Here is a 19,881-nt window from a genome sequence, read left to right on the forward strand (position 1 = left end):
GTGTGCATGTGCGGGCGTGCATGTACGTATGTATATGGGTGTGCAGAGGTGGGTTCCTACCAGTTCGCACCTATTCGGTAGAACCGTTTCGTCAAATCTACCGAACTGGTTAGAAGAGGTTCCACCAGTGGACCCGGAAAGCAGGCCACACCTACAGAAGAGGTTCTAATTTTTTTTAAATTATTTCTTGTTTTATTTCTTTTAAAAAACACAAATATTTCATCATTCGTCAATCATTAAAACATTGAAGTACAATTTTTTTTGTATGCCCCTCCCTCCCTCCACCCCCCCCAACCCCCCTCATCCTCCCCCCCCCCCGACTTCCCAGAACCCGTACACGGTATGGATTTTTAACTAACTAAAAAAATTTTGAAACCCACCACTGGTCCTTGGATATGATTATTCTACACTATCATGCCCATATTTATAAAACTCAGTGCCTCTGTGAAAGGTAAGGATGACTACTGCGTTTGTGGTGCAATCAGAACATTGCGTGTGTTGAAGTTGTTTTAACGCAAACCAAAGAGACCTTTTAAAAAACAAGTTTACATCATATTCTTATGCAGGCCAGTGCTGTGTGTGATGTAATTTAAGGTGGTTCTGACAAGTGTCGTCGGCATCTTCATATCCGGTCACATGGGCAGCAAGCCACTCCCATCCGGTCACATGGGCGGCAAGCCACTCCCACAAAGGAGACCACACCCACAGAGTAGGTTCGAACAATTTTTGAAACCCACCACTGTGGGTGTGTGACCTTCTAACAAGCAAAGTCAATGGGGGAGCCAGATTCACTTAACAAGAGAATCACAAACTTAACAACGGCAGTGATTCACTTAACGACTGTGGCACAAAAGGTCATAAAATGGGGCAAAACACACTTAACAAATGTTTCACTTAACAACATAAATTTTGAGCTCTGTTGTGGTTGAAAGTGGTAGGATACCAGATAAATAGATAGAGAGACAGAAAGATAGATACTGATAGATAGATACCAATAAGTAGATAGATAGATACCGGTAAATAGATGTTAGAAATATGTAAGATATATAAACAGGCAGGCAGGCAGACAGATATAGATATCAAAAGCATTTCAAGATTAGGTCTGCAGATCTATCCTCTGCGGAGTTTTCTGAACCACAAATCAGAGTTACACAACAGATGGTTTGTGGACTCAGCTCAGTTGTGATGCTCTGCGGGGAGTGGGGGGGGGGTTGAGCTCCCTGTCACTTTACACCCCATGTGCATTGTGCAGAGTTCTCATGAGGATAAATCAAACAGTATTTTATTACGCTGAAAATAAACATGTCAGATCACCGTTTTATTTTCAGGTCAGCTGCTCCTGAGATTGTTCCCTGAAAAAAAAACTGCACGTGCAGTTCATCCTTAAACAGCTTTCCCACGTTCGGACCAGGTAACCGAAAAGGAGTGTGGTGCAGACGACACATACATCGGTTACCTGCTTTGCAATATGCAGCTGAGTTGAGTGTGGCTTGATAGGCGTATTTGCCCCATGCTGCCAGGCGTGAAGGGTCGTCAAAGAAAGAATACGAGACCTCTTCTGCAGAAAACAATATGGGCAGCCCAGCTGGGTCATAAAGAAATATATATATGGTTGGCTAGGGAAAAAAAAATTCATCTGAGGGCCAGTGAATGGTGCCAGCCATGGAGTGCTGAGTTTGATATAAAAAATTGTCATTAGTTTTGATGCTGCTTTTCTTTCTTTAATCGTGTCTTGAGACAATAGCAAACCTCTCTATAACTGTAAGGTAAAGGTTCCCCTCGCACATATGTGCTAGTCGTTCACGGCTCTAGGGGGTGGTGCTCATCTCTGTTTCAAAGCCGAAGAGCCAGCGCTGTCCAAAGACGTCTCCGTGGTCATGAATCAATGCCAAAGGCACACAGAACGCTGTTCCCTTCCCACCAAAGGTGGAAAAGTGGTTCCTATTTTTCTACCTGCATTTTTTACCTGCTTTCGAACTGCTAGGTTGGCAGAAGCTGGGACAAGTCATTGGAGCTCACTCCGTTATGCGGTGCGAGGGATTTGAACCACCCAACTGCCAACCTCTCTGATCGACAAGGCCCCCGCCTTGAATTGGTATGACTGTTGTGTTTTAATCATGCATTGTTTTTTATGTCGTTTTAAATTCTTGTTTGTATCCCCCTTCCCTGGTTGAGTTGTGAGCCGCCCTGAGTCCCCTTCGGGGGAAAAGGGCGGCATATAAATAAAATCAACATAAAATCAACATATAACTAAAGCCATTTTTATATAGCTTTGTATGTATTACTGTAGTTACATATAATTATAATTATAAACTATAACTGGTGAAAAGAAGAACAAGGGGATGACATGGCAACGATATTCCAGTATTTGAAGGGCTGACACAGAGATGAGGAGGGCAAACCATTTATCAAAGCACCAGAAGGCAGGACAAGAAACAATGGATGGAAACTAATCAAGGAGAGAAGCAACTTGGAATTGAGGAGAAATTTCCTGACAGTGAGAACAATTAACCAGTGGAACAGAAGTTGCCTCCAGAAGTTGTGAGTGTCTCATCACTGGAGGTTTTCAAGAAGATACTGGACAGCCACTTGTCTGAAATGGAATAGACTCTCACTTGCCCAGGGAATTGGACTAGATCACCTCCAAGGTCCCTTCCAACTCCGTTACTCTATGTTCTATAACCCAACAAAACAGAAATGTACTAAACGCTCCCTGAAAGGGATTGAAATTGATGGGAAATGTTTCTAATCTGCTGGTCACGGTTAAGAATCTGCCAAGGAAGCTCATAGGTAGATTAATGTAGGGAAGATTGATGGTCAGTATCTCTTTAGAATGGAATAGAATAACAGAGTTGGCAGGGACCTTGGAGGTCTTCTAGTCCAACCCCCTGCCTAGGCAGGAAACTCTATACCATTTCAGACAAATAGCTATCCAGCATCTTCTTAAAGACTTCCAGTGATGGAGCATTCACAACTTCTGGAGGCAACTTCTGTTCCACTGATTAATTGTTCTAACTGTCAGGAAATTTCTCCTCAGTTCTAAGTTGCTTCTCTCCTTGATTAGTTTCCACCCATTGCTACTTGTTCTACCCTCAGGTGCCTTGGAGAATAGTTTGACTCCCTCTTCTTTGTGGAAACTGCTGAGATATTGGAAGACTGCTATTGTGTCTCCCCTGGTCCTTCTTTTCATTAAACTAGACATCCCCAGTTCCTGCAGCCGTTCTTCATACAGTATAGAATTTGTCCTTGAAAGCTGGAATGAATTGAACTACCTCACAATTATTTATTAACAGTTGAATCTTATGTCTAGTCAGATTAAGCAGCATCAAGATTCGTATGGCCTTATTTAATAAATTATCTTGCTTGTATTATTTTTATAAATAACTCAAGGTGGTGAACATACCTTATGTCCCTTCTTCCTCCTAGTTTCCCCACAACAACCTTGTGAGGTAGGTTGGGTTGAGAGAGAGGGACTTGCTCAAACTCACCCAATCATGTTTTTCATGCCTAAAGTGGGGCTAGAACTCACCGTCTCCTGATGATTGGCCCAAAGTCACCCTGTCGCCTTTCATGCCTAAGGCAGGATTAGAACTCAGTCTTCTATTTTCTAGCCTGATGCCTTAACCGCTAGACCAAACTGAATCAAGATAATATAGGCTACATATAGGGTACAATCTTAGACTCCCTGGAAATAAGCTTTTACGTATTTAATTCAACAAGACATACATCTGAGTAGAAAAAAAAAATCCCCAAATATTTAAGGGGAATGCATTCAACTGGAAGAAATATGGAGGTGTCCCCATAGCTGAATCCCTCAAATTTGGGAAATGGAAATCCACAGGATTTGCCAAGGATGGATACCCCTGCTTTAAAATATTTCAAAAACTCGTGTGGTTACTTGTTTTAGTTCAAATCATTCTACTTAGCCAAATAACTCCCTCTTTACTGTTTGCAACCCGAGCCAACTGCAAGTTAAAGCATCCCTCAACTCCCTTTTATTGATCACTGATCACAGCAAAGGATACGGAGGCAGCAATGATCTTCGCGGGCTGGTTAGGGAAAGCTTTCTGGCAGGGACACAGGGATGCAGCAGATATGAGACTCAATTCCCCTGTGAAACCTCTTTCTACCAATTCATCTGGGATGAACAGATTGACTTGTTCACCAGTCACAAGATGGATTTTATCACAGGATGGGGTTACAGCCCTGAATTCTGACCTGGGGAGTGAGAGAGGGAAGGAAGGAAGGAGATGGGAATGAAAGGGACGGAGGGAGGGAGGAGCAGAAGGGAAGGGAAAGGAGGCGAAGGGAGGAAGGAAGATGAGAGCGAGAGAGGGAAGGATGGGAATGAGAGGGAAGAAGGGAGGGAGGGAGGAAGGAAGGAAGGAGTGGGGTTATTTGGAGATGGAAAACAGAAGGAAATAAATTATAAATAAGTAACAGTTTACTTAAAGATTATCCTTTTGTAATCTAATCCTTTGCACATATGTTAGAAAGCATCAAATTTGGAGACCCATTGCCCATCATATTTAAAGGGTGACACATTGAGAGATGGAGTTCACTCACTCAATTTTCAGTTTACATTTTAAAAAATCAAGCTGTTAACAGTAGCAAACCCTTCACAGATAAATGTGGATTAATTCCTGTGTATAACAGATTCAGCTACCAGAATAATTTAAAAAAATCTTTACTGCATGTTAGTTGAATAATTATCTGAATTAATAGGAGATGAAAGGTTATAAAAGGGAAATGGAAGAAAAAAGAAAGCATTAGATAGCAGAGGAGCGGAGGTTTGTTTTATTTCAACTAATGGCTCAAAACTGTTCTGCGGCACAGTGGCATAAAAACATTAGTATTTTAAAATTACATTTTTATTTAAGCATTTCATATTTTTGTTAAAATGCACAGCTTGGTTTACAGCATCATGAAAGCATAATTTTTTAAAAAAGAGTAGCAAATGAACAGCCAACACGGAATGTTTTTCCCCCACGGTGTGGTGTGTAAGTCTCAGTTCCAAAGATCTAAAGATTCCAAAAGAGAATCCCGTTCACCAGGTGCCAAAATATTAAGAAAAAAGTTTGTGCAAGCAAAGATTCTTTGCTTCTCTATGCCAGGGTCTTCTAGCGTTGGCTTGCTCAATTTATAGCCAGGCTTTCCACCCATATGGAATGCAAGTCCTTAATTAACAGACTAGGCTGTTGGTATATAAAAATGCACAACTATCCGGGCTCCACAGTACAGAAAACTGTTATAGGGTCACCTGCTTAAGTAAGGGGTTGGACTAGAAGACCTCCAAAGTCCTTTCCAACTGAGTTATTCTGCATTCTGAGAATTGAATGCAATGAAATTTGATTTTAATGTATTGCTGATTAGTATACATTTAAAGTGACAATAAAACTTCTGTTCTGTTCCGTTCCATTCTCTATATTCTAATATTCTATTCTATTCCATTCCCTATATTCTATTCTATTCTATTCTATTCCATTCCATTCTCTATATTCTATTCTATTCCATTCCAATCCAATCTCTATATTCTATTCCATTCCATTCTCTATATTCTATTCTATCCTATTCCATTCTGTTCCATTCTCTATATTCTATTCTATTCTATTCCATTCTATTTCATTCCATTCTCTATATTCTCTTCTCTTCTCCTCTATTCCCTTCCATTCCGTTTCATTCTCTATATTCTATTCTATTCCATTCTCTATATTTTATTCTATTTAATTCTATTCCATTCTCTATATTTTATTCTATTCCATTCTCTATATTTTATTCTATTCCATTTTATTCCATTCTATTCTCTATATTCTATTCTATTCCATTCCATTCTCTATATTTTATTCTATTCCATTCCATTCTCTATACTCTATTCCATTCCATTCCATTCCGTTCCTTTCTCTATATTCTATTCTATTCCATTCCGTTCCCTATATTCTATTATATTCCATTCTGTTCCATTCTCTATATTCTATTCTATTCTATTCTATTCTATTCCATTCTCTATATTCTATTCTATTCTATTTCATTCCATTCTCTATATTCTATTCTCTTCTCCTCTATTCCATTCCATTCTGTTCCATTCTCTGTATTCTATTCTATTCCATTCCCTATATTTTATTCTATTCCATTCTCTATAGTCTATTCCATTCCATTATATTCCATTCTATTCTCTATATTCTATTCTATTCTATTCTATTCTATATATTTTATTCTATTCAATTCCATTTCATTCTCTATATTTCATTCTATTCCATTCCATTCCATTCTTTATATTCTATTCTATTCCATTCTCTATATTTTATTCCATTCCATTCTCTATCTTCTATTCTATTACATTCCATTCTCTATATTCTATTCTATTCTATTCTATTCTATTCTATTCTATTCTATTCCATTCTCTATATTTTATTCTATTCCATTCCATTCTCTATATTCTATTCTATTCTATTCCATTCTCTATATTTTATTCTATTCCATTCCATTCCATTCACTATATTTTATTCTATTCCATTCCATTCTATTCCATTCTCTATACTCTATTCTATTCCATTCCATTCCCTATATTTTCTTGTCTAGTCTAGTCTAGTCTAGTCTGCTCTGCTCTCCTCTGTAAAAAATGTATACAAGTTCCAAAATCATGCTTGATTGGTGTTGGAATGTGCTACTTCCTATAGATACTTTTAAACAGAAATGGAACATGGAATAAGAGAGTTGGAAGGTCCTTGGAGATATTCTGGACAAATTGCTGTCCAGCCTCAAATGTATTAAACAGAGAAGTGAATGGTATATTAAATATAGATATATATTTCTAAGAATAACGATGATCAGGCTTTAAATGTGGATTATGGAATCTAAAACAGGCCATGGGAATCTGCACTGCAAGTAAGAGGATAGGTGAGGATGAACCACAGGTCTTTCTTCATTACTCCTTACAAAATCCAGGCCACCAACCTCTTGCTTCCACAACCACCAGGGGGCAGTGCAGTCTAGGAAACTCCCTTTTATACCTGTTCTTTTTCAAACCCTTGCAGCCCTTATTTCTGCAGCTACAGGTGGTCCTCGATTTACAACCACCATGATGCCAAAATTATTGTTGCTAAGCGAGGCAGTTGTGAATTTTGCCATGGTTAAGTTGGTAACACGGTTGCGAAGTGGCTTCCCCACTGACTTTTATATTTATATTTAGATGACCAGAGTTGGAAGGGACCTTGTAGGTCATCTAGTCCAACCCCCTGCCCAAGCAGGAGACCCTACACCATTTCTGACAGACGGCAGCCCAGTGCCTGTCGGGAGGTCGCAAAAGGGGATCGCATGACCTCGAGACACCGCGACCGTCATAAACGTGAGTTGGTTGTCAAGGCAAATCGCATGGCCCCAGGGATATTGCAAATGGTTGTGTGGAAAATGGCCGTAAGCCACTTTTTTCAGTGCCGTTGTAATTTGGAACTGTCATTAAATGAGAGTTGTAACTCAAGGACTCCCTGTGGATGAGATTGAAGTAGCCAGCTGCCGAGTCCTGTGGAAAAGGTGTGGATTGTCATAGGGACAAAATATTTGTCTACAGACTAACTAGGAATCAGCCTCCAAATAATGGCAAACTAATGAATCTGGTTGGTTTAGGGCTTCACAGGATGCATAAACCCAGCTTGTTATTTTTTTTTATTAAGGACTAACATATTTCAAATTAATTAGACGCTCTGAAACTAGATCATCTACATTTTGGCAAAAACAACATTCCCCCCCACACACACACACACATCTAGGAACAAATGCTGGCCACCCTTTCCACAATCTGGTTTTAAGAACGACCTTGTATTTATAACCCCTCCATCAATCAGCCTCTGGAGGAGAAATTCTTCCCCCCAACTGCTTACCTCATGAAATGTCTCCCATCACTAAGTAACCTGGTTCCATCTGGCAAACATGTGCTGACTTTCCCTTCTGGGCTGAAGCACAGAAGGAGATGTCGAAAAGTCACCGCATTTATCATAATTATAGATGAGAGAACACCAATTAAACAACAAGGCAGACCCTTTTATGTTATTTCCCCGAATTCACTGCACTTTCCAGTCGCTATTGCAATGAGAAGTTTACAGATCACAAGCCATAATGTGGTGCTTGCGTGTAAAACTGCCCAATTTTGTCTTATGTAACAAACCATGGACCAACAAACCATGGATTAGTTCCGTCACGGCAAACCTATGGCCCTCGTGCCGGAAGTGGCACACAGAACTATCTCTCCGGGCACACAAGCCGTCACCCGTTGCTCTTCCGGGTTCCAGCGCTCCAATCAGCTGGTCTTCATGCACACGGGAGCGCCGGAACCTGGAAGATCAGCCACCCAATGCGCATGCATGTACCAGGAAGATGATCTTCTGGTTTCTGGCGGCCATCTGGTCTTCAGGCACACGCACACGCTCTCATTTCGGCACTTGGTGCCGGAAAGGTTTGCCAACACTGGATTAGTTCAATGTTCAGTTTAGGCAAAAGGAACTATTGAAAACATACCCAAAGCATGTAGTAACGGCAGCAAGAATTGTGTTTGCACAACAATGGAAAAATGGTGAGGTCCCGACAGATGAAAGTGTAATTAAAAAATAATAATATTAGAATGTGCTGAGATGGATAGATTGACGCTTAAGATAAAAGAAAAGGAAGAAACAGAATACTTTTTAAACATGGGATATATTTTACCAATGGTGAACTAACAGAAACAGAGGTTAGAATTTAAAAAGAATTCAAAGAGGTAATAAAAATGTGTACTGAAAATATTGCAAGATGGACAAACGAATTGTTTTATGATTAATATTGATATGTTTATTAAGATTACTAGTATGATTATGGTTATTGTTGCACCTTTACTTAAAATTAACCATGCCCAGACAACACGCTGTTCAGATAGACATGGAATATTTTATGTTTTTAGTGGAAAAATGTACCAATAAAACATATATTCAAAAATAAAGAAAAGAAAACATGTCCAAAGCTGGAATGCGCAGAGGTAGTTTTAGAGTAGTATAGAGACTTTAATCCTTGATGTACAACCACAATTTTGATCATGGGAACATGGGGTTGCTACAGCAGTTATAATTGTGAAAAATGGCCTTAAGCTACTTTTTTCCAAAGCTGTTACATCTTTAAACAGTCACTAAACAAATGTTGTAAGTTGAGGACTACTTTTTTGTCTTATAATGACCCCTTAAGCCCTGGAGTCTGGGCAACTGAATGGAGCTGAGTGTTTACTGGCCGGATGCCTTTCCTGTCGCCAGTGCAGAGTTTTGTTTGGCAGATATAGCCTCATTGTGCCCAGAGAGAGGAATTTCTGCCGCTACCTAGGATTGAACTCATAGCCTCCTGGCTGTGAGGTGAGAGCTCCACACCTCTAGACCTCCACACCACTCCTAAATTGAGGATTAAAGGAGAAACTTGCTTCAGTTAAATCCATGTACATTTTAATCTATAGATGTAAAACACCCACTGCATTGGCCTTGGATGCTGCCAAGTGGGGTATTTCAAAGGATTTATGTTGGAGATAAATGCCCACCACAAATCTTGAGAGAACAGATGGTTCCCTGCCAGATATTCTCTTTAGGTGATGCACTTCCTGTTTCTTCTTTTTAATTATGCATTAAGTGGCTGGGCTAATGCTAGCAGATGTTCAATGACTGAAATCTCTTGTCAGTTTCCCAGAAGGGATACAAGGTTACCACTGGTTCACACACCAGATAGAGGCCTCCTTAATAAGTAGCTGGGCTTTTAACACTGCAAAATTGAGCTCTAAGTAGCCGCTGTGGTAGTTTAACAACTGATTCATGACAAATTGGGAGTTGTAGTGAGCTGGACTGCAGGGACACGGTGGCTGAGTGGCTAAGACGCTGAGCTTGTCGATCAGAAAGGTTGGCAGTTGGGCGGTTCGAATCCTTAGCGCCGCGTAACGGAGTGAGCTCCCGTGACTTGTCCCAGGTTCTGCCAACCTAGCAGTTCGAAAGCACGTAAAAAATGCAAGTAGAAAAATAGGAACCACCTTTGGTGGGAAGGGAACAGCGTTCTGTGCGCCTTCGGCGTTGAGTCATGCCGGCCACATGACCACGGAGATATCTTCGGACAGCGCTGGCTCTTGGGTTTTGAAACAGAGATGAGCAGCGCCCCCTAGAGTTGGGAATGACTAGCATATATGTGCAAGGGGAACTTTTACTTTTACCTTTAGTGAGCTGGAAAAGGGAAAATCTTTTGCTCCGGAAAATGAGAGGAAAACTCTTACTTAGCATTGGGATAAATTTTACCTTTAAAGGGAACAGGTTACACAGTAGTCCTCAATTTACAACCATTCATTCAGAGATTGGCACAGCCAGGTTTTTAGATCCCAACGAAAGAATAGGAGGGTTGCAACCTTCTCAACCACTTCTGACAAGCCAAGTCCATTCCGACCACAATTTCTATCATTAAGCAAGATGGTTGTTAAGTATTTTGCATCCAATTTTACAGACTTTTTTTTTGCCCTAAACGTGACATGAAGACAAAAGTCTTGGAAAAAAACAAAGGGATGTATTCCACTTTCACTGAAAAAAACCTCATGATTAAGAATGTTCCAGATCCGCAGACTGTTGAAGTATACTGCAGCTGGAAAGGATAAATGGATAGACAGATAGGAATCAATTGTTCTGTTTAGTCTCATAGCTCCAGTCAGAATTTGGCTTACTTGAGTTCCAGATGGAACATTTTTTTGCAAAGGCACTTAAAAAAAAAAAAGACACAGGTTTTATTTTACCATACAAGTCCCACTTCTTAAATCAAATAATGTTGCAGTTGTATTTAATAATAGTGAAGGTTACCACAAAGAACAAATGTTTTAAGTGTCTGCCAAAGTTACAGAGGAGATATAGATTTCATCTCTCTTTCCCCCAACCTGGAATTAAATTCCTTCTGTTGCTGTTGTTTTTAAGCAGTGTTTAACGATCGTCTTTTAGTATCAAGTCTTTGAACAATATATATTTACTTGTATGGTTTAATTATATAGTCTACAGGTGCCGGTATAACTTTGTAGATGTTTACTTACCTATATGTCTCAGCAGAGGTGTTGCCGTTAATTTTTACACAGTAATGGAATTTGATCTATAAAATCAGAGTGGCACAAAATAATAATAATTAGAAATAATATATAAAAATGGCTGTGTGCATGTATGTTCCAGCATAACTCTGGAACGCCGTGAGCAATTTCAACCAAACTTGGTACACAGATGACTTACTCTCTGGAAGCAAATACTGTAGGGGTTGGACACCCCAACACACCTCGGGAGAGGGGGAGTGTTCTGTTAAGATACAGCCTGTTGTGCCATAAAATGTCTTCTACTGTACAGCGCAGTGGAGTTGCCATGGTAATGGCTTCATACTCCACAAGGGGGCTCCCTCTGGTAAGGGGAAAATCCAACATTAGAAATCCGGTCTAATACAGGATTAGGATAAATAAATACCTGAGCAATGCCGGGTTATCAGCTAGTAAAAAAAATATAGAGAATTACCATAATAGGGGAAACGCAGTCTTCAATTGGTACCACTTTGAATCGGTAGTCCTTGGTTTATGACCACATTTGGGACCAGAATTTACTACACAAGGGAACCTGAAATTGCCACCTTTTTTGCCTGGGTTCTTAAACAAATCACTGTAGTTGTTAAGTGAAGCATGTGGTCATTAAATGAATCCAGCTTCCCTCATTGATTTTGGTTGTCGGAAGCCTGATGGGAAAGACACAAAATGTTCATCATGTGACTAAGGGGAAGCTTAGTGAGAACTGGCCCCAAATTGATTGTATGATTGTAAGTCAAGGACTCCTTGTATTTCACAGTGACTGTTTTATTATTTACATTATTTATTATTTTTGAATTTGGTATTTTAGGCAGAAAACCTTCCCAAGCACACCTGGAGACAGCAACACACCTGAACTTTGCACAGAAACTATTCAGCTGTTACCTCAAATGAGGTGTGTCTATATAGAAAGGATTCTCACCCAGGAAATGCAATTTTATATCCCAAAATGCACCCTCAGATCTGAGTTATATTCTGAAAATTTTAGCAAAACTGTGGCTTAATGTGACATGAAACAAATGTTGCATAAAAATCCCACAGCTCACTAGTGTTTGATAAGATTTGCCCTTTTTACTAAATAAAATTATTTAAAAATAGGAGAAACAAGTTGAGGTTGGATCTGGTAACCAGGTTTGCCTCAGAGATCAGGATACAGGATCTTTTCCCTTCCTATGTAGGCAGCTTCTTAAAACTTGTTGCAGATTTTTTAAAGTTGGAAGGTAGTCATTTAGTCCTGAGGAAACCTGAACATAATATTTAGTAAATCATAGTGCAGGGGAATCTCTTACTGTTGTGTGCACGAGGCTGATCCTATGGATGAACTGTTTCAATGTGATGCTGTCTTCCTTCAGGATTTCAGATTTCTCACACAGCTGAAAAGGCCAAAGAGAGACAGGGAAAGTTAACGTGTTCTTTTCAAAACCTTTAACTGAAGTTTTATTGCGCCCCTTCAGTCATTAAACTTTTCAATTCTCCCATCCCTTGGCATGGCCACTAGATCCAAAGCATTAACCTGAACACCAAAGGTAAATGAAAACAGCACCCTCTTGTTTCAAACATGATGTGTTCTGTCAGGTTTGTGTGACTGATGCTAAAATGTTCAGATTCATTTAGCTGCGTTTGAACAGTTTTGGGAAAAACACACATACATACGTGTCTGTATCTAATGCAACTGTGGGAATTTCTTTTTTAACTCGTTTTATTCAGAATTTCTATCCATAGTCCCCAGATCGTAGGATAAGCAAGAATCTAGGGCAATGCCTCCATTACAACACTGCATTTCCACTTGTGCTAGAAACATTACTGCATTCTAACTTTTGTTCTGGCTGTTTGAAGAACTATTTCCCCCCTGTGGATCTTAGAGATTCTTTGCTTGTTATTGTGCACACAAGATGAAGGACATCTTCCAGAAAAATAGAGGCATAAGCTCTATAATTAATCACTTTTTTTCTTGAGAGGGTCACGGGTCAACTCCTGATCCCTGATCCCTTTCTCTCTCTGGAAACATAACTTTTAAGAGATCACCCACCAAGAAATTCCAAGATACAGAGTTTTATAATCCTCTTTGATGGTTTCCACCCCAACCCATAGCTGCAGCTACTGCAGCTGCTATTGCAAAACAGGTAGTCCTTGATTTATAACCATTCATTTAGTAACTGCTCAAAGTTACAAGGACACTGGGGGAAAAATGACTTACAACAGATTCTCTCACTTACAACTGTGACAACATCCCTAGAGTCATATGATCGAATTTCGGGTGCTTGGCAACCGGCATGTATTTACAATGAATGCAGCATCCCAGGGTCACATGATCACCTGCCCAGGTGGCTTCTGACAAGCAAAGCCAAGGGGATGGGGACCGGATTTGCTTAATGGAGCCGAGGTGGCGCAGTGGTTAGAGTGCAGCACTGCAGGCTACTTCAGCTGACTGCAGTTCTGCAGTTCGGCTGTTCAAATCTCACCGGCTCAAGGTTTACTCAGCCTTCCATCCTTCCGAGGTGGGTAAAATGAGGACCCGGATTGTTGGGGGCAATATGCTGACTCTGTAAACCGCTTAGAGAGGGCTGAAAGCCCTATGAAGCGGTATATAAGTCTAACTGCTATTGCTATTGCTATTAATGACTACATGATTCACTAAACTGCTGTGATTCTCTTAACAAACGTGGCAAAAAAAATTGGGCATGATTCACTTAACAACCATCTTGCTTAGCAATGGAAAACACGGTCCCAATTGTTGTAAGTTGAGGGCTACCTATAGTAACGACCCTATGTTAAATGCGAATATTGGTTTAGCTTTACTTTGTTACAGCAGTAACAAAGTCAAATGGATTGTAGATTTGTGAGATAGATAGATGATAGATAGAGAGATAGAGAGATAGAGAGATAGAGAGATAGAGAGATAGAGAGATAGAGAGATAGAGAGATAGAGAGATAGAGAGATAGAGAGATAGAGAGATAGAGAGATAGATAATAGATAGATAGATAGATGGACAGATAGATGGATGATAGGTAGATAGAGGATAGACAGATAGATAGAGATGGATAAAGGATAGAAATATATATAAATCTTTCCCCTGTTTACAACCCAGATTTCATCAGTGGTGAAAATGATGTCCTCAACCATTTTGGAACAGATTCTAGTTCTCTAGTTTGAACAACTGTTCTACTCAACCTTGTTCTGAAAGGAAGTCAACAGAAAGAACAGCTGCAGTTGTTTTTCTTTGGTGCCTGTGAAAACTGGCACTGGGAAAGGAATGAAGATTTTGATTCTAGAAGAGCTTCCTCAGATGTTTGGAGGATGCTGAGAACAGATCATCCAGGCAAAGAGGACAGACATTAACCGTCACAAACCAATTAAGTGAACTCATGGTCTCCTGCAAACTCCCCTCCCCTTTCGATCCTTTTTTATTTCCTCTGGGAGGGGCCATTCATCGTCCACCTGTGGCCCTACTCCCAAGGCGACCCCTGTTTTTTAGCTCTTCCCTTCCTCAGGCAGCTCTGAGCGTGTGCACACTGGGAACAGGCTCCAGATGTTCATCTGCCCCACTGATGTCTGACTCCGAAGGCAGCTGATAACTGTCAGACGGCTCTGGCCCCCTCTCTGCCTCCGACACAGATTCCTCCTCAGAGCCTTCCCCAGACTCCAGGACTGGCCCATATTCCTCCCCAACCTCCTCACCGTCTGAATCTACTGCCAGGCCAGGCAGGCCACAACACTTGAGAAGGGGGTTTGACTAGAAGACCTCCAAGGTCCTTTCCAGCCCTATGACTCTAATAAGGCTCATTGTGGTATAGACTAACCTGAAAGGAAAGCTGAAAAGGCATAGTAAGCAGAGATTCATGAGGACATCCGCTTCCGTGCAGGACACCAACCTGGCAGAAAGGCAGTAAGCTTTCTATTTCTGTGGAAGGAAAAAAAAAACTGCTAGGAGACAAACACTGCAAGACAATCAAGGAATTCCTGCTCTCCGAACAACAGGGATGAATATTTAAGATTCCCTTCTATCAGTTGATACAAGAAAACAAGCTGAAGCAAGGAGGGTTATATGAGCCTTTTAATATACAAGCAGTCCTCAACTTAAAATTATTTGTTTAGTGAATGTTTGACATATGATTGGTCCTTGCACTTATGACCATCACAGCATCTCCATGATCATGTGATCAAAATTTGGGCGCTTGGCAACCGATGTGTATTTATTTCCCAGCTGGCTTCCGACAAGCAAGGTCAGTGGGAGGAAGCTAGATTTGCTTAACGGCCCTAGGACTCACTTAAAAACTGCAGTGATTTGTTTAATGATGTGGCAGTAAAGATCATACAATCATGTGAAATTCATGTTAACAATCACCCTGCTTAGCAACAGAAATTCTCCGCTGGTCTGATCCACCAAAAGCACTTTTAATCTGTAATAATATTATTTATTTAAGCCAATTATGGTTCTACGCTGTTTTCCCAAAAATAAGGTATCCCCGGATAATAAGCCCAATCGGGCTTTTGAGTGCATGCTCTAAAATAAGCCCTCCCCCAAAAATAAGCCCTCCCCAAAAATATTGCAACACAGCAGCAGCCATGAGGTGACCACGCTCGCCACCTCAAAAATAATAAGACCTCCCCGAAAATAAGGCCAAGTACTTATTTCAGGGGTCAAAAGAAAATAAGACCCTGTCTTATTTTTGGGAAAACACAGTAAGTCAAAGACTACCTGTATATACACACAAAAATGCACACATAAATGTTTGTTTAAATGTATTAGCTGCCCAACTCCAAAAAGGTTAAATCAAAAGGCATTAATCAGCCAAGATGTAATGTTGCCTTTTCCAACTGATATTCTGAAAAATGCCTGTAGAGAAACGGTCATGAAATGGTTGAAGGAATGAATCAGAGGAAACTTGGAGCACCTTTTCTGACTAACAAATTTTATTAAAAGGCATAAGATTTCATGAAGTGAGCTGCAGCTCATAAAAGCTTAGGCCTTTTATTAAAATTTGTTTAAAAGAACTATCAGATTCCTCCTGGTTTGGGGCTAACATAGACTGACCTGCCTCTCCTCCTACAATGTCCACAGTGCAGCTTGAACTTCATATCCATTCAGATATCTCAAAACCCATCTATTCCTATTCCGATATTGTATTGTATTGTATTCTATTCTATTCTATTCCCTATCCTATCCAATACTATTCTATTTTCCATTCCTCTCTTCTCTCTCCTCTCCTCTCCTCTCTATTCTATCCTATTCCATTCCATTCTATTCTAGTGTATGAGCCACTGTGGCACAATGGTTAGAGTGCAGTACTGTAGGCTATTTCTGCTAACTGCCGGGTGGGGTAAAATGAGGACCTATATTGTTGGGGTGCAATATGCTGACTCTTTAAACTGTGTAGAGAGAGCTGTAAAGCACTGTAAAGCGGTATATAAATCTAAGTGCTATTGCTACTGCATTGCATCTCTTTTTAAGAAGTATGTAAGTATAAAATAAAGTAAAACAAAAATTAATGAGGTCTTAATCTTTTTGCTTTAAAAGATTATCAATTTATTTAATCATCAGAGCTCTTATTCCAATTCCAACTTCAATAATGAGGACACAACTCAAATGCAACAGAATCTCCTCAGGAAATATTCAGAAGTTGGATGAATTCATATATTTATTAAAGTTATAAAAAGATTTGTTTTGTTCTGGGGGACCTGGTCAAAATGTACCAGTGGCCATGAGAACTGAATGCTGGGCTGGATTAACTTAAAAAGCCCTTTTTAAATCTCCAATAATGTCAAAATATTTACCTTTGAATGTTAGGTCACTGAGGAGTTTGCGGCATAAATCACCTTTTGCAGCAACTGCACGGAACAAATAAAAGAACTGATGTTATTAATTTTGTTTAAGTTTGTGGCAAGGCTAAATTTGAGCTGTTGTATTTGTGCTCAACCCAATTGTAGGAACATAAACTTACACCTTAAATTTATTTATTGGGAATTGCATATTATATGAATACGGGTAGACCTTGATCTATGATCACAACTCATTATTATCATTTAACGACTCCATAATCCCTTGTGGGGGGGTGGAGTCTGGGTAATTGAATGGAGTTAGCAGAGCATTTTAATGGCCAGATGCCCTTCCTGTCACCAATGCAGAGTTTTGTTCAGCAGATATATTCTCATTGTGCCCAGAAAAGAAATGTCTGCCTCTACCTAGGATTGAACTCACAGCCTCCTGATTGTGAAGCAAGAGCTCCACCTCTAGGCCACCACACCACTCTGCTGACCACAGATGAACCCCAAATTACCTCTGCTAAGTAAGGCGGTTGTAAAATGAGTTGTGTCTCATTTTATGACCTTTCCCCCCCACGATTGTTAAGCGAATTATTACAGTTGTTAAATACATCTCGCTGGGACAGTTACAAGTGTTGATCACATGACCTAGGGACAGTGCAACCGTCATAGATACATGCCAGTTGTCAAGTGCCCGAATTTTGATCACATGACCATGGGGATGCTGCAATGGTGGTAAGTGTGAAAAATGGTCATAGGCCACTTTGTTCAGTGCTGTTGTAACTTCAGTCACTAAATGAATGATTGTAAGTCAAGGACTACCTGTAGATTTTAAATGCCACCTGAAGGGTCATTTGCCTAGTTCCTATTTTCCTAAAAAATAACCACTCTGAAAGAAATTTAAGTCTGAATTATACTCACTAATTGCAGCACAGTGCAACTGGTTCACCCGCTGGGGAGAATCTTGAATGTCCAAAGAAACGGCAATTGTTCCTTTGAGCATGGAAGATCTTTCGCTCTGTTCTCCCTTTTCACCTTGAAGTTGTATGATTAGAAATTCTAAAATCTGAAAGCAAAGAAAGGACTTGGTAAATTAGCAGACAAAATTTGTAGATATCCTATTCTGTCTTGAGAATCAAGAGTGTTCCTTACGTCTTCATTTGTGAACCTCAAAACTAAAACTATAACTATCCTTGAAATGGGAGGCCTGGTTGTATAAACCGGACTGGTGATGCTAGAAATTGAACAATAAATGGAGGCATCGATTTTGCTGGTTTTTGGTTACCCTTCTTGTAGCGTTTTTCAATGTTCCAATCTTAAACCAATTCTACAATTTTGGATTTCTTTAACAATTCTTTCCTTTTATCATCGTGATTCCATTTTGCGTAGTATATTAGCCAACTAGCAAATTTCTAACTAATTTCCCAAATATGGCTTTCTTCTAAAAGATGAGAAAAAAATAAGTTTGTTATTGTTTCGTTGTTTTTAAATTCATCTGTTTGTCTCCATCCAGCCCCTTATTCTTACAGAATTATTATTGAGGGAGGTTTATTAGGTTGGTTTGCTTCCTGAAAGCCATTGAATTATAAGGTGCTCTTAACCTTATGTTGTAAAATGGAAAGTGGCAAGCAAGAGGAGAAAGGGAAATGTTTCATAAATAACAGGAAATAAAGAATGCTTGGGAAAAACACAAAGGCAAAGCACACAGGATGTAAAACATGAATTAAAATCTCTCCTTGCAAAATCCTAGCAACGTTATTTTCTGCTTCACAAAAATGTCACTTCAAGTAGGATATCATCATAATGTCAAAATGTATTGTTATTCCATGTTTCATTTTTTTTAGTAGGAAAGAAAAGGAATGAAAAGACGCTATGGATGCACCCTTAAATTTATTTTATTGGAAAATGGAATGAATGAATGAATGAATGAATGAATGAATGAATGAATGAATGAATGAATGAATGAATGAATGAAAAATGGAAACAAACTACGGTAGATAAGTCTTGGAGAAGTTCAATCTGGGTTACTTCATCACTTTTTTCTTCTTAGAGTTATTCCGCAACTTACAACCATTCATTTAGTGACCATCCAAAGATACAATGGCACTGATAAAAGTGACTTATGACCATCCTCGCATTATGACTGTCACAGGGTTGCTCCATTCACATAATCAAAATTTTAGCCCAGCATGGATTTATGATGGTTACAGCATTCCAGGATCATATGATCACCAACAGTTCATTTACTGGCTGTTCAAAGTTAGAACATTGCTGAAAAAAATTGACTTATGATCATTTCTCTCACACCTACGATTGCTGAAGCATCCCCATGATCACACTTGGCAACTGACTTACATTTATGATGGCTGAAGTGTCCCAAGATCATGTAATGATCTTTTTTTGACCTTCTGACAAGCAAAGTCCATGGGTAAACCACATTCACTTTAACGACTGTGGAATTAACTTAACAACTCGAATGATTAACATTTGTGACAAGAAGGGCCGTAAAATGCGGCAAAACTCACTTACTTAGCAACATAAATTTTGTGCTCAGTTGTGATCTTAAGCCGAGGACTACCTGTATACTAATGTATATGGTAATTGTTAAAATTAAGAAAGACACAGCTGTACAACTGGTCTGGAATCCATAGCCTCAATATCTCTCATTATTCCTGACTATTATTATTCAAAGAGGGATGTGGTGGCTCAGTAGCTAAGACACTGAGCTTTTCGATCAGAAGGTCAGCAGTTTAGCGGTTCTAATCCCTAGCGCTGTGTAACAGAGTGAGCTCCAGTTTCTTGTCCCAGCTTCTGCCAACCTAGCAGTTCAAAAGCATGTAAAAATTCAAGTAGAAAAATAGGGATCACCTTTGGTGGGAAGGTAACAACGTTCCATGCACCTTCGGCGTTTAGTCATGCCGGCCACATGACCACTGTCTTCGGACAGCGCTGGCTCTTCGGCCTTGAAACAGAGATGAGCACCGCCCCCTAGAGTTGGGAATTACTAGCATATATGTGCAAGGTGAACATT

At 39.8% G+C, this 19,881-nt stretch overlaps 1 protein-coding gene across 1 annotated transcript in view; it reads right to left on the minus strand.

The window, feature by feature from the left end:
- Nucleotides 1-17,910, minus strand: part of TOP6BL (TOP6B like initiator of meiotic double strand breaks) — a 28,084-nt gene extending 10,174 nt beyond the window's left edge. Inside the window, exons 1-8 of the mRNA XM_087703448.1 lie at nt 17,772-17,910; nt 16,863-16,916; nt 14,888-14,988; nt 12,376-12,459; nt 11,060-11,115; nt 7,878-7,949; nt 4,026-4,218; nt 1,457-1,616 (exon numbers count right to left, since the gene is read on the minus strand). Of these exons, the coding sequence (XP_087559574.1) occupies nt 1,457-1,616; nt 4,026-4,218; nt 7,878-7,949; nt 11,060-11,115; nt 12,376-12,459; nt 14,888-14,988; nt 16,863-16,916; nt 17,772-17,853 (802 nt within the window). The 5' untranslated portion in view covers nt 17,854-17,910. The remainder of the gene's footprint in view (nt 1-1,456; nt 1,617-4,025; nt 4,219-7,877; nt 7,950-11,059; nt 11,116-12,375; nt 12,460-14,887; nt 14,989-16,862; nt 16,917-17,771) is intronic.
- Nucleotides 17,911-19,881: the final 1,971 nt, after the last annotated feature.

The sequence above is a fragment of the Thamnophis sirtalis genome, unplaced genomic scaffold (assembly GCF_051295495.1).
Source record: "Thamnophis sirtalis isolate CommonGarterSnake01/CBP01778 unplaced genomic scaffold, rThaSir2_p1.2 scaffold_2, whole genome shotgun sequence".
Classification (NCBI taxonomy): domain Eukaryota; kingdom Metazoa; phylum Chordata; class Lepidosauria; order Squamata; family Natricidae; genus Thamnophis; species Thamnophis sirtalis.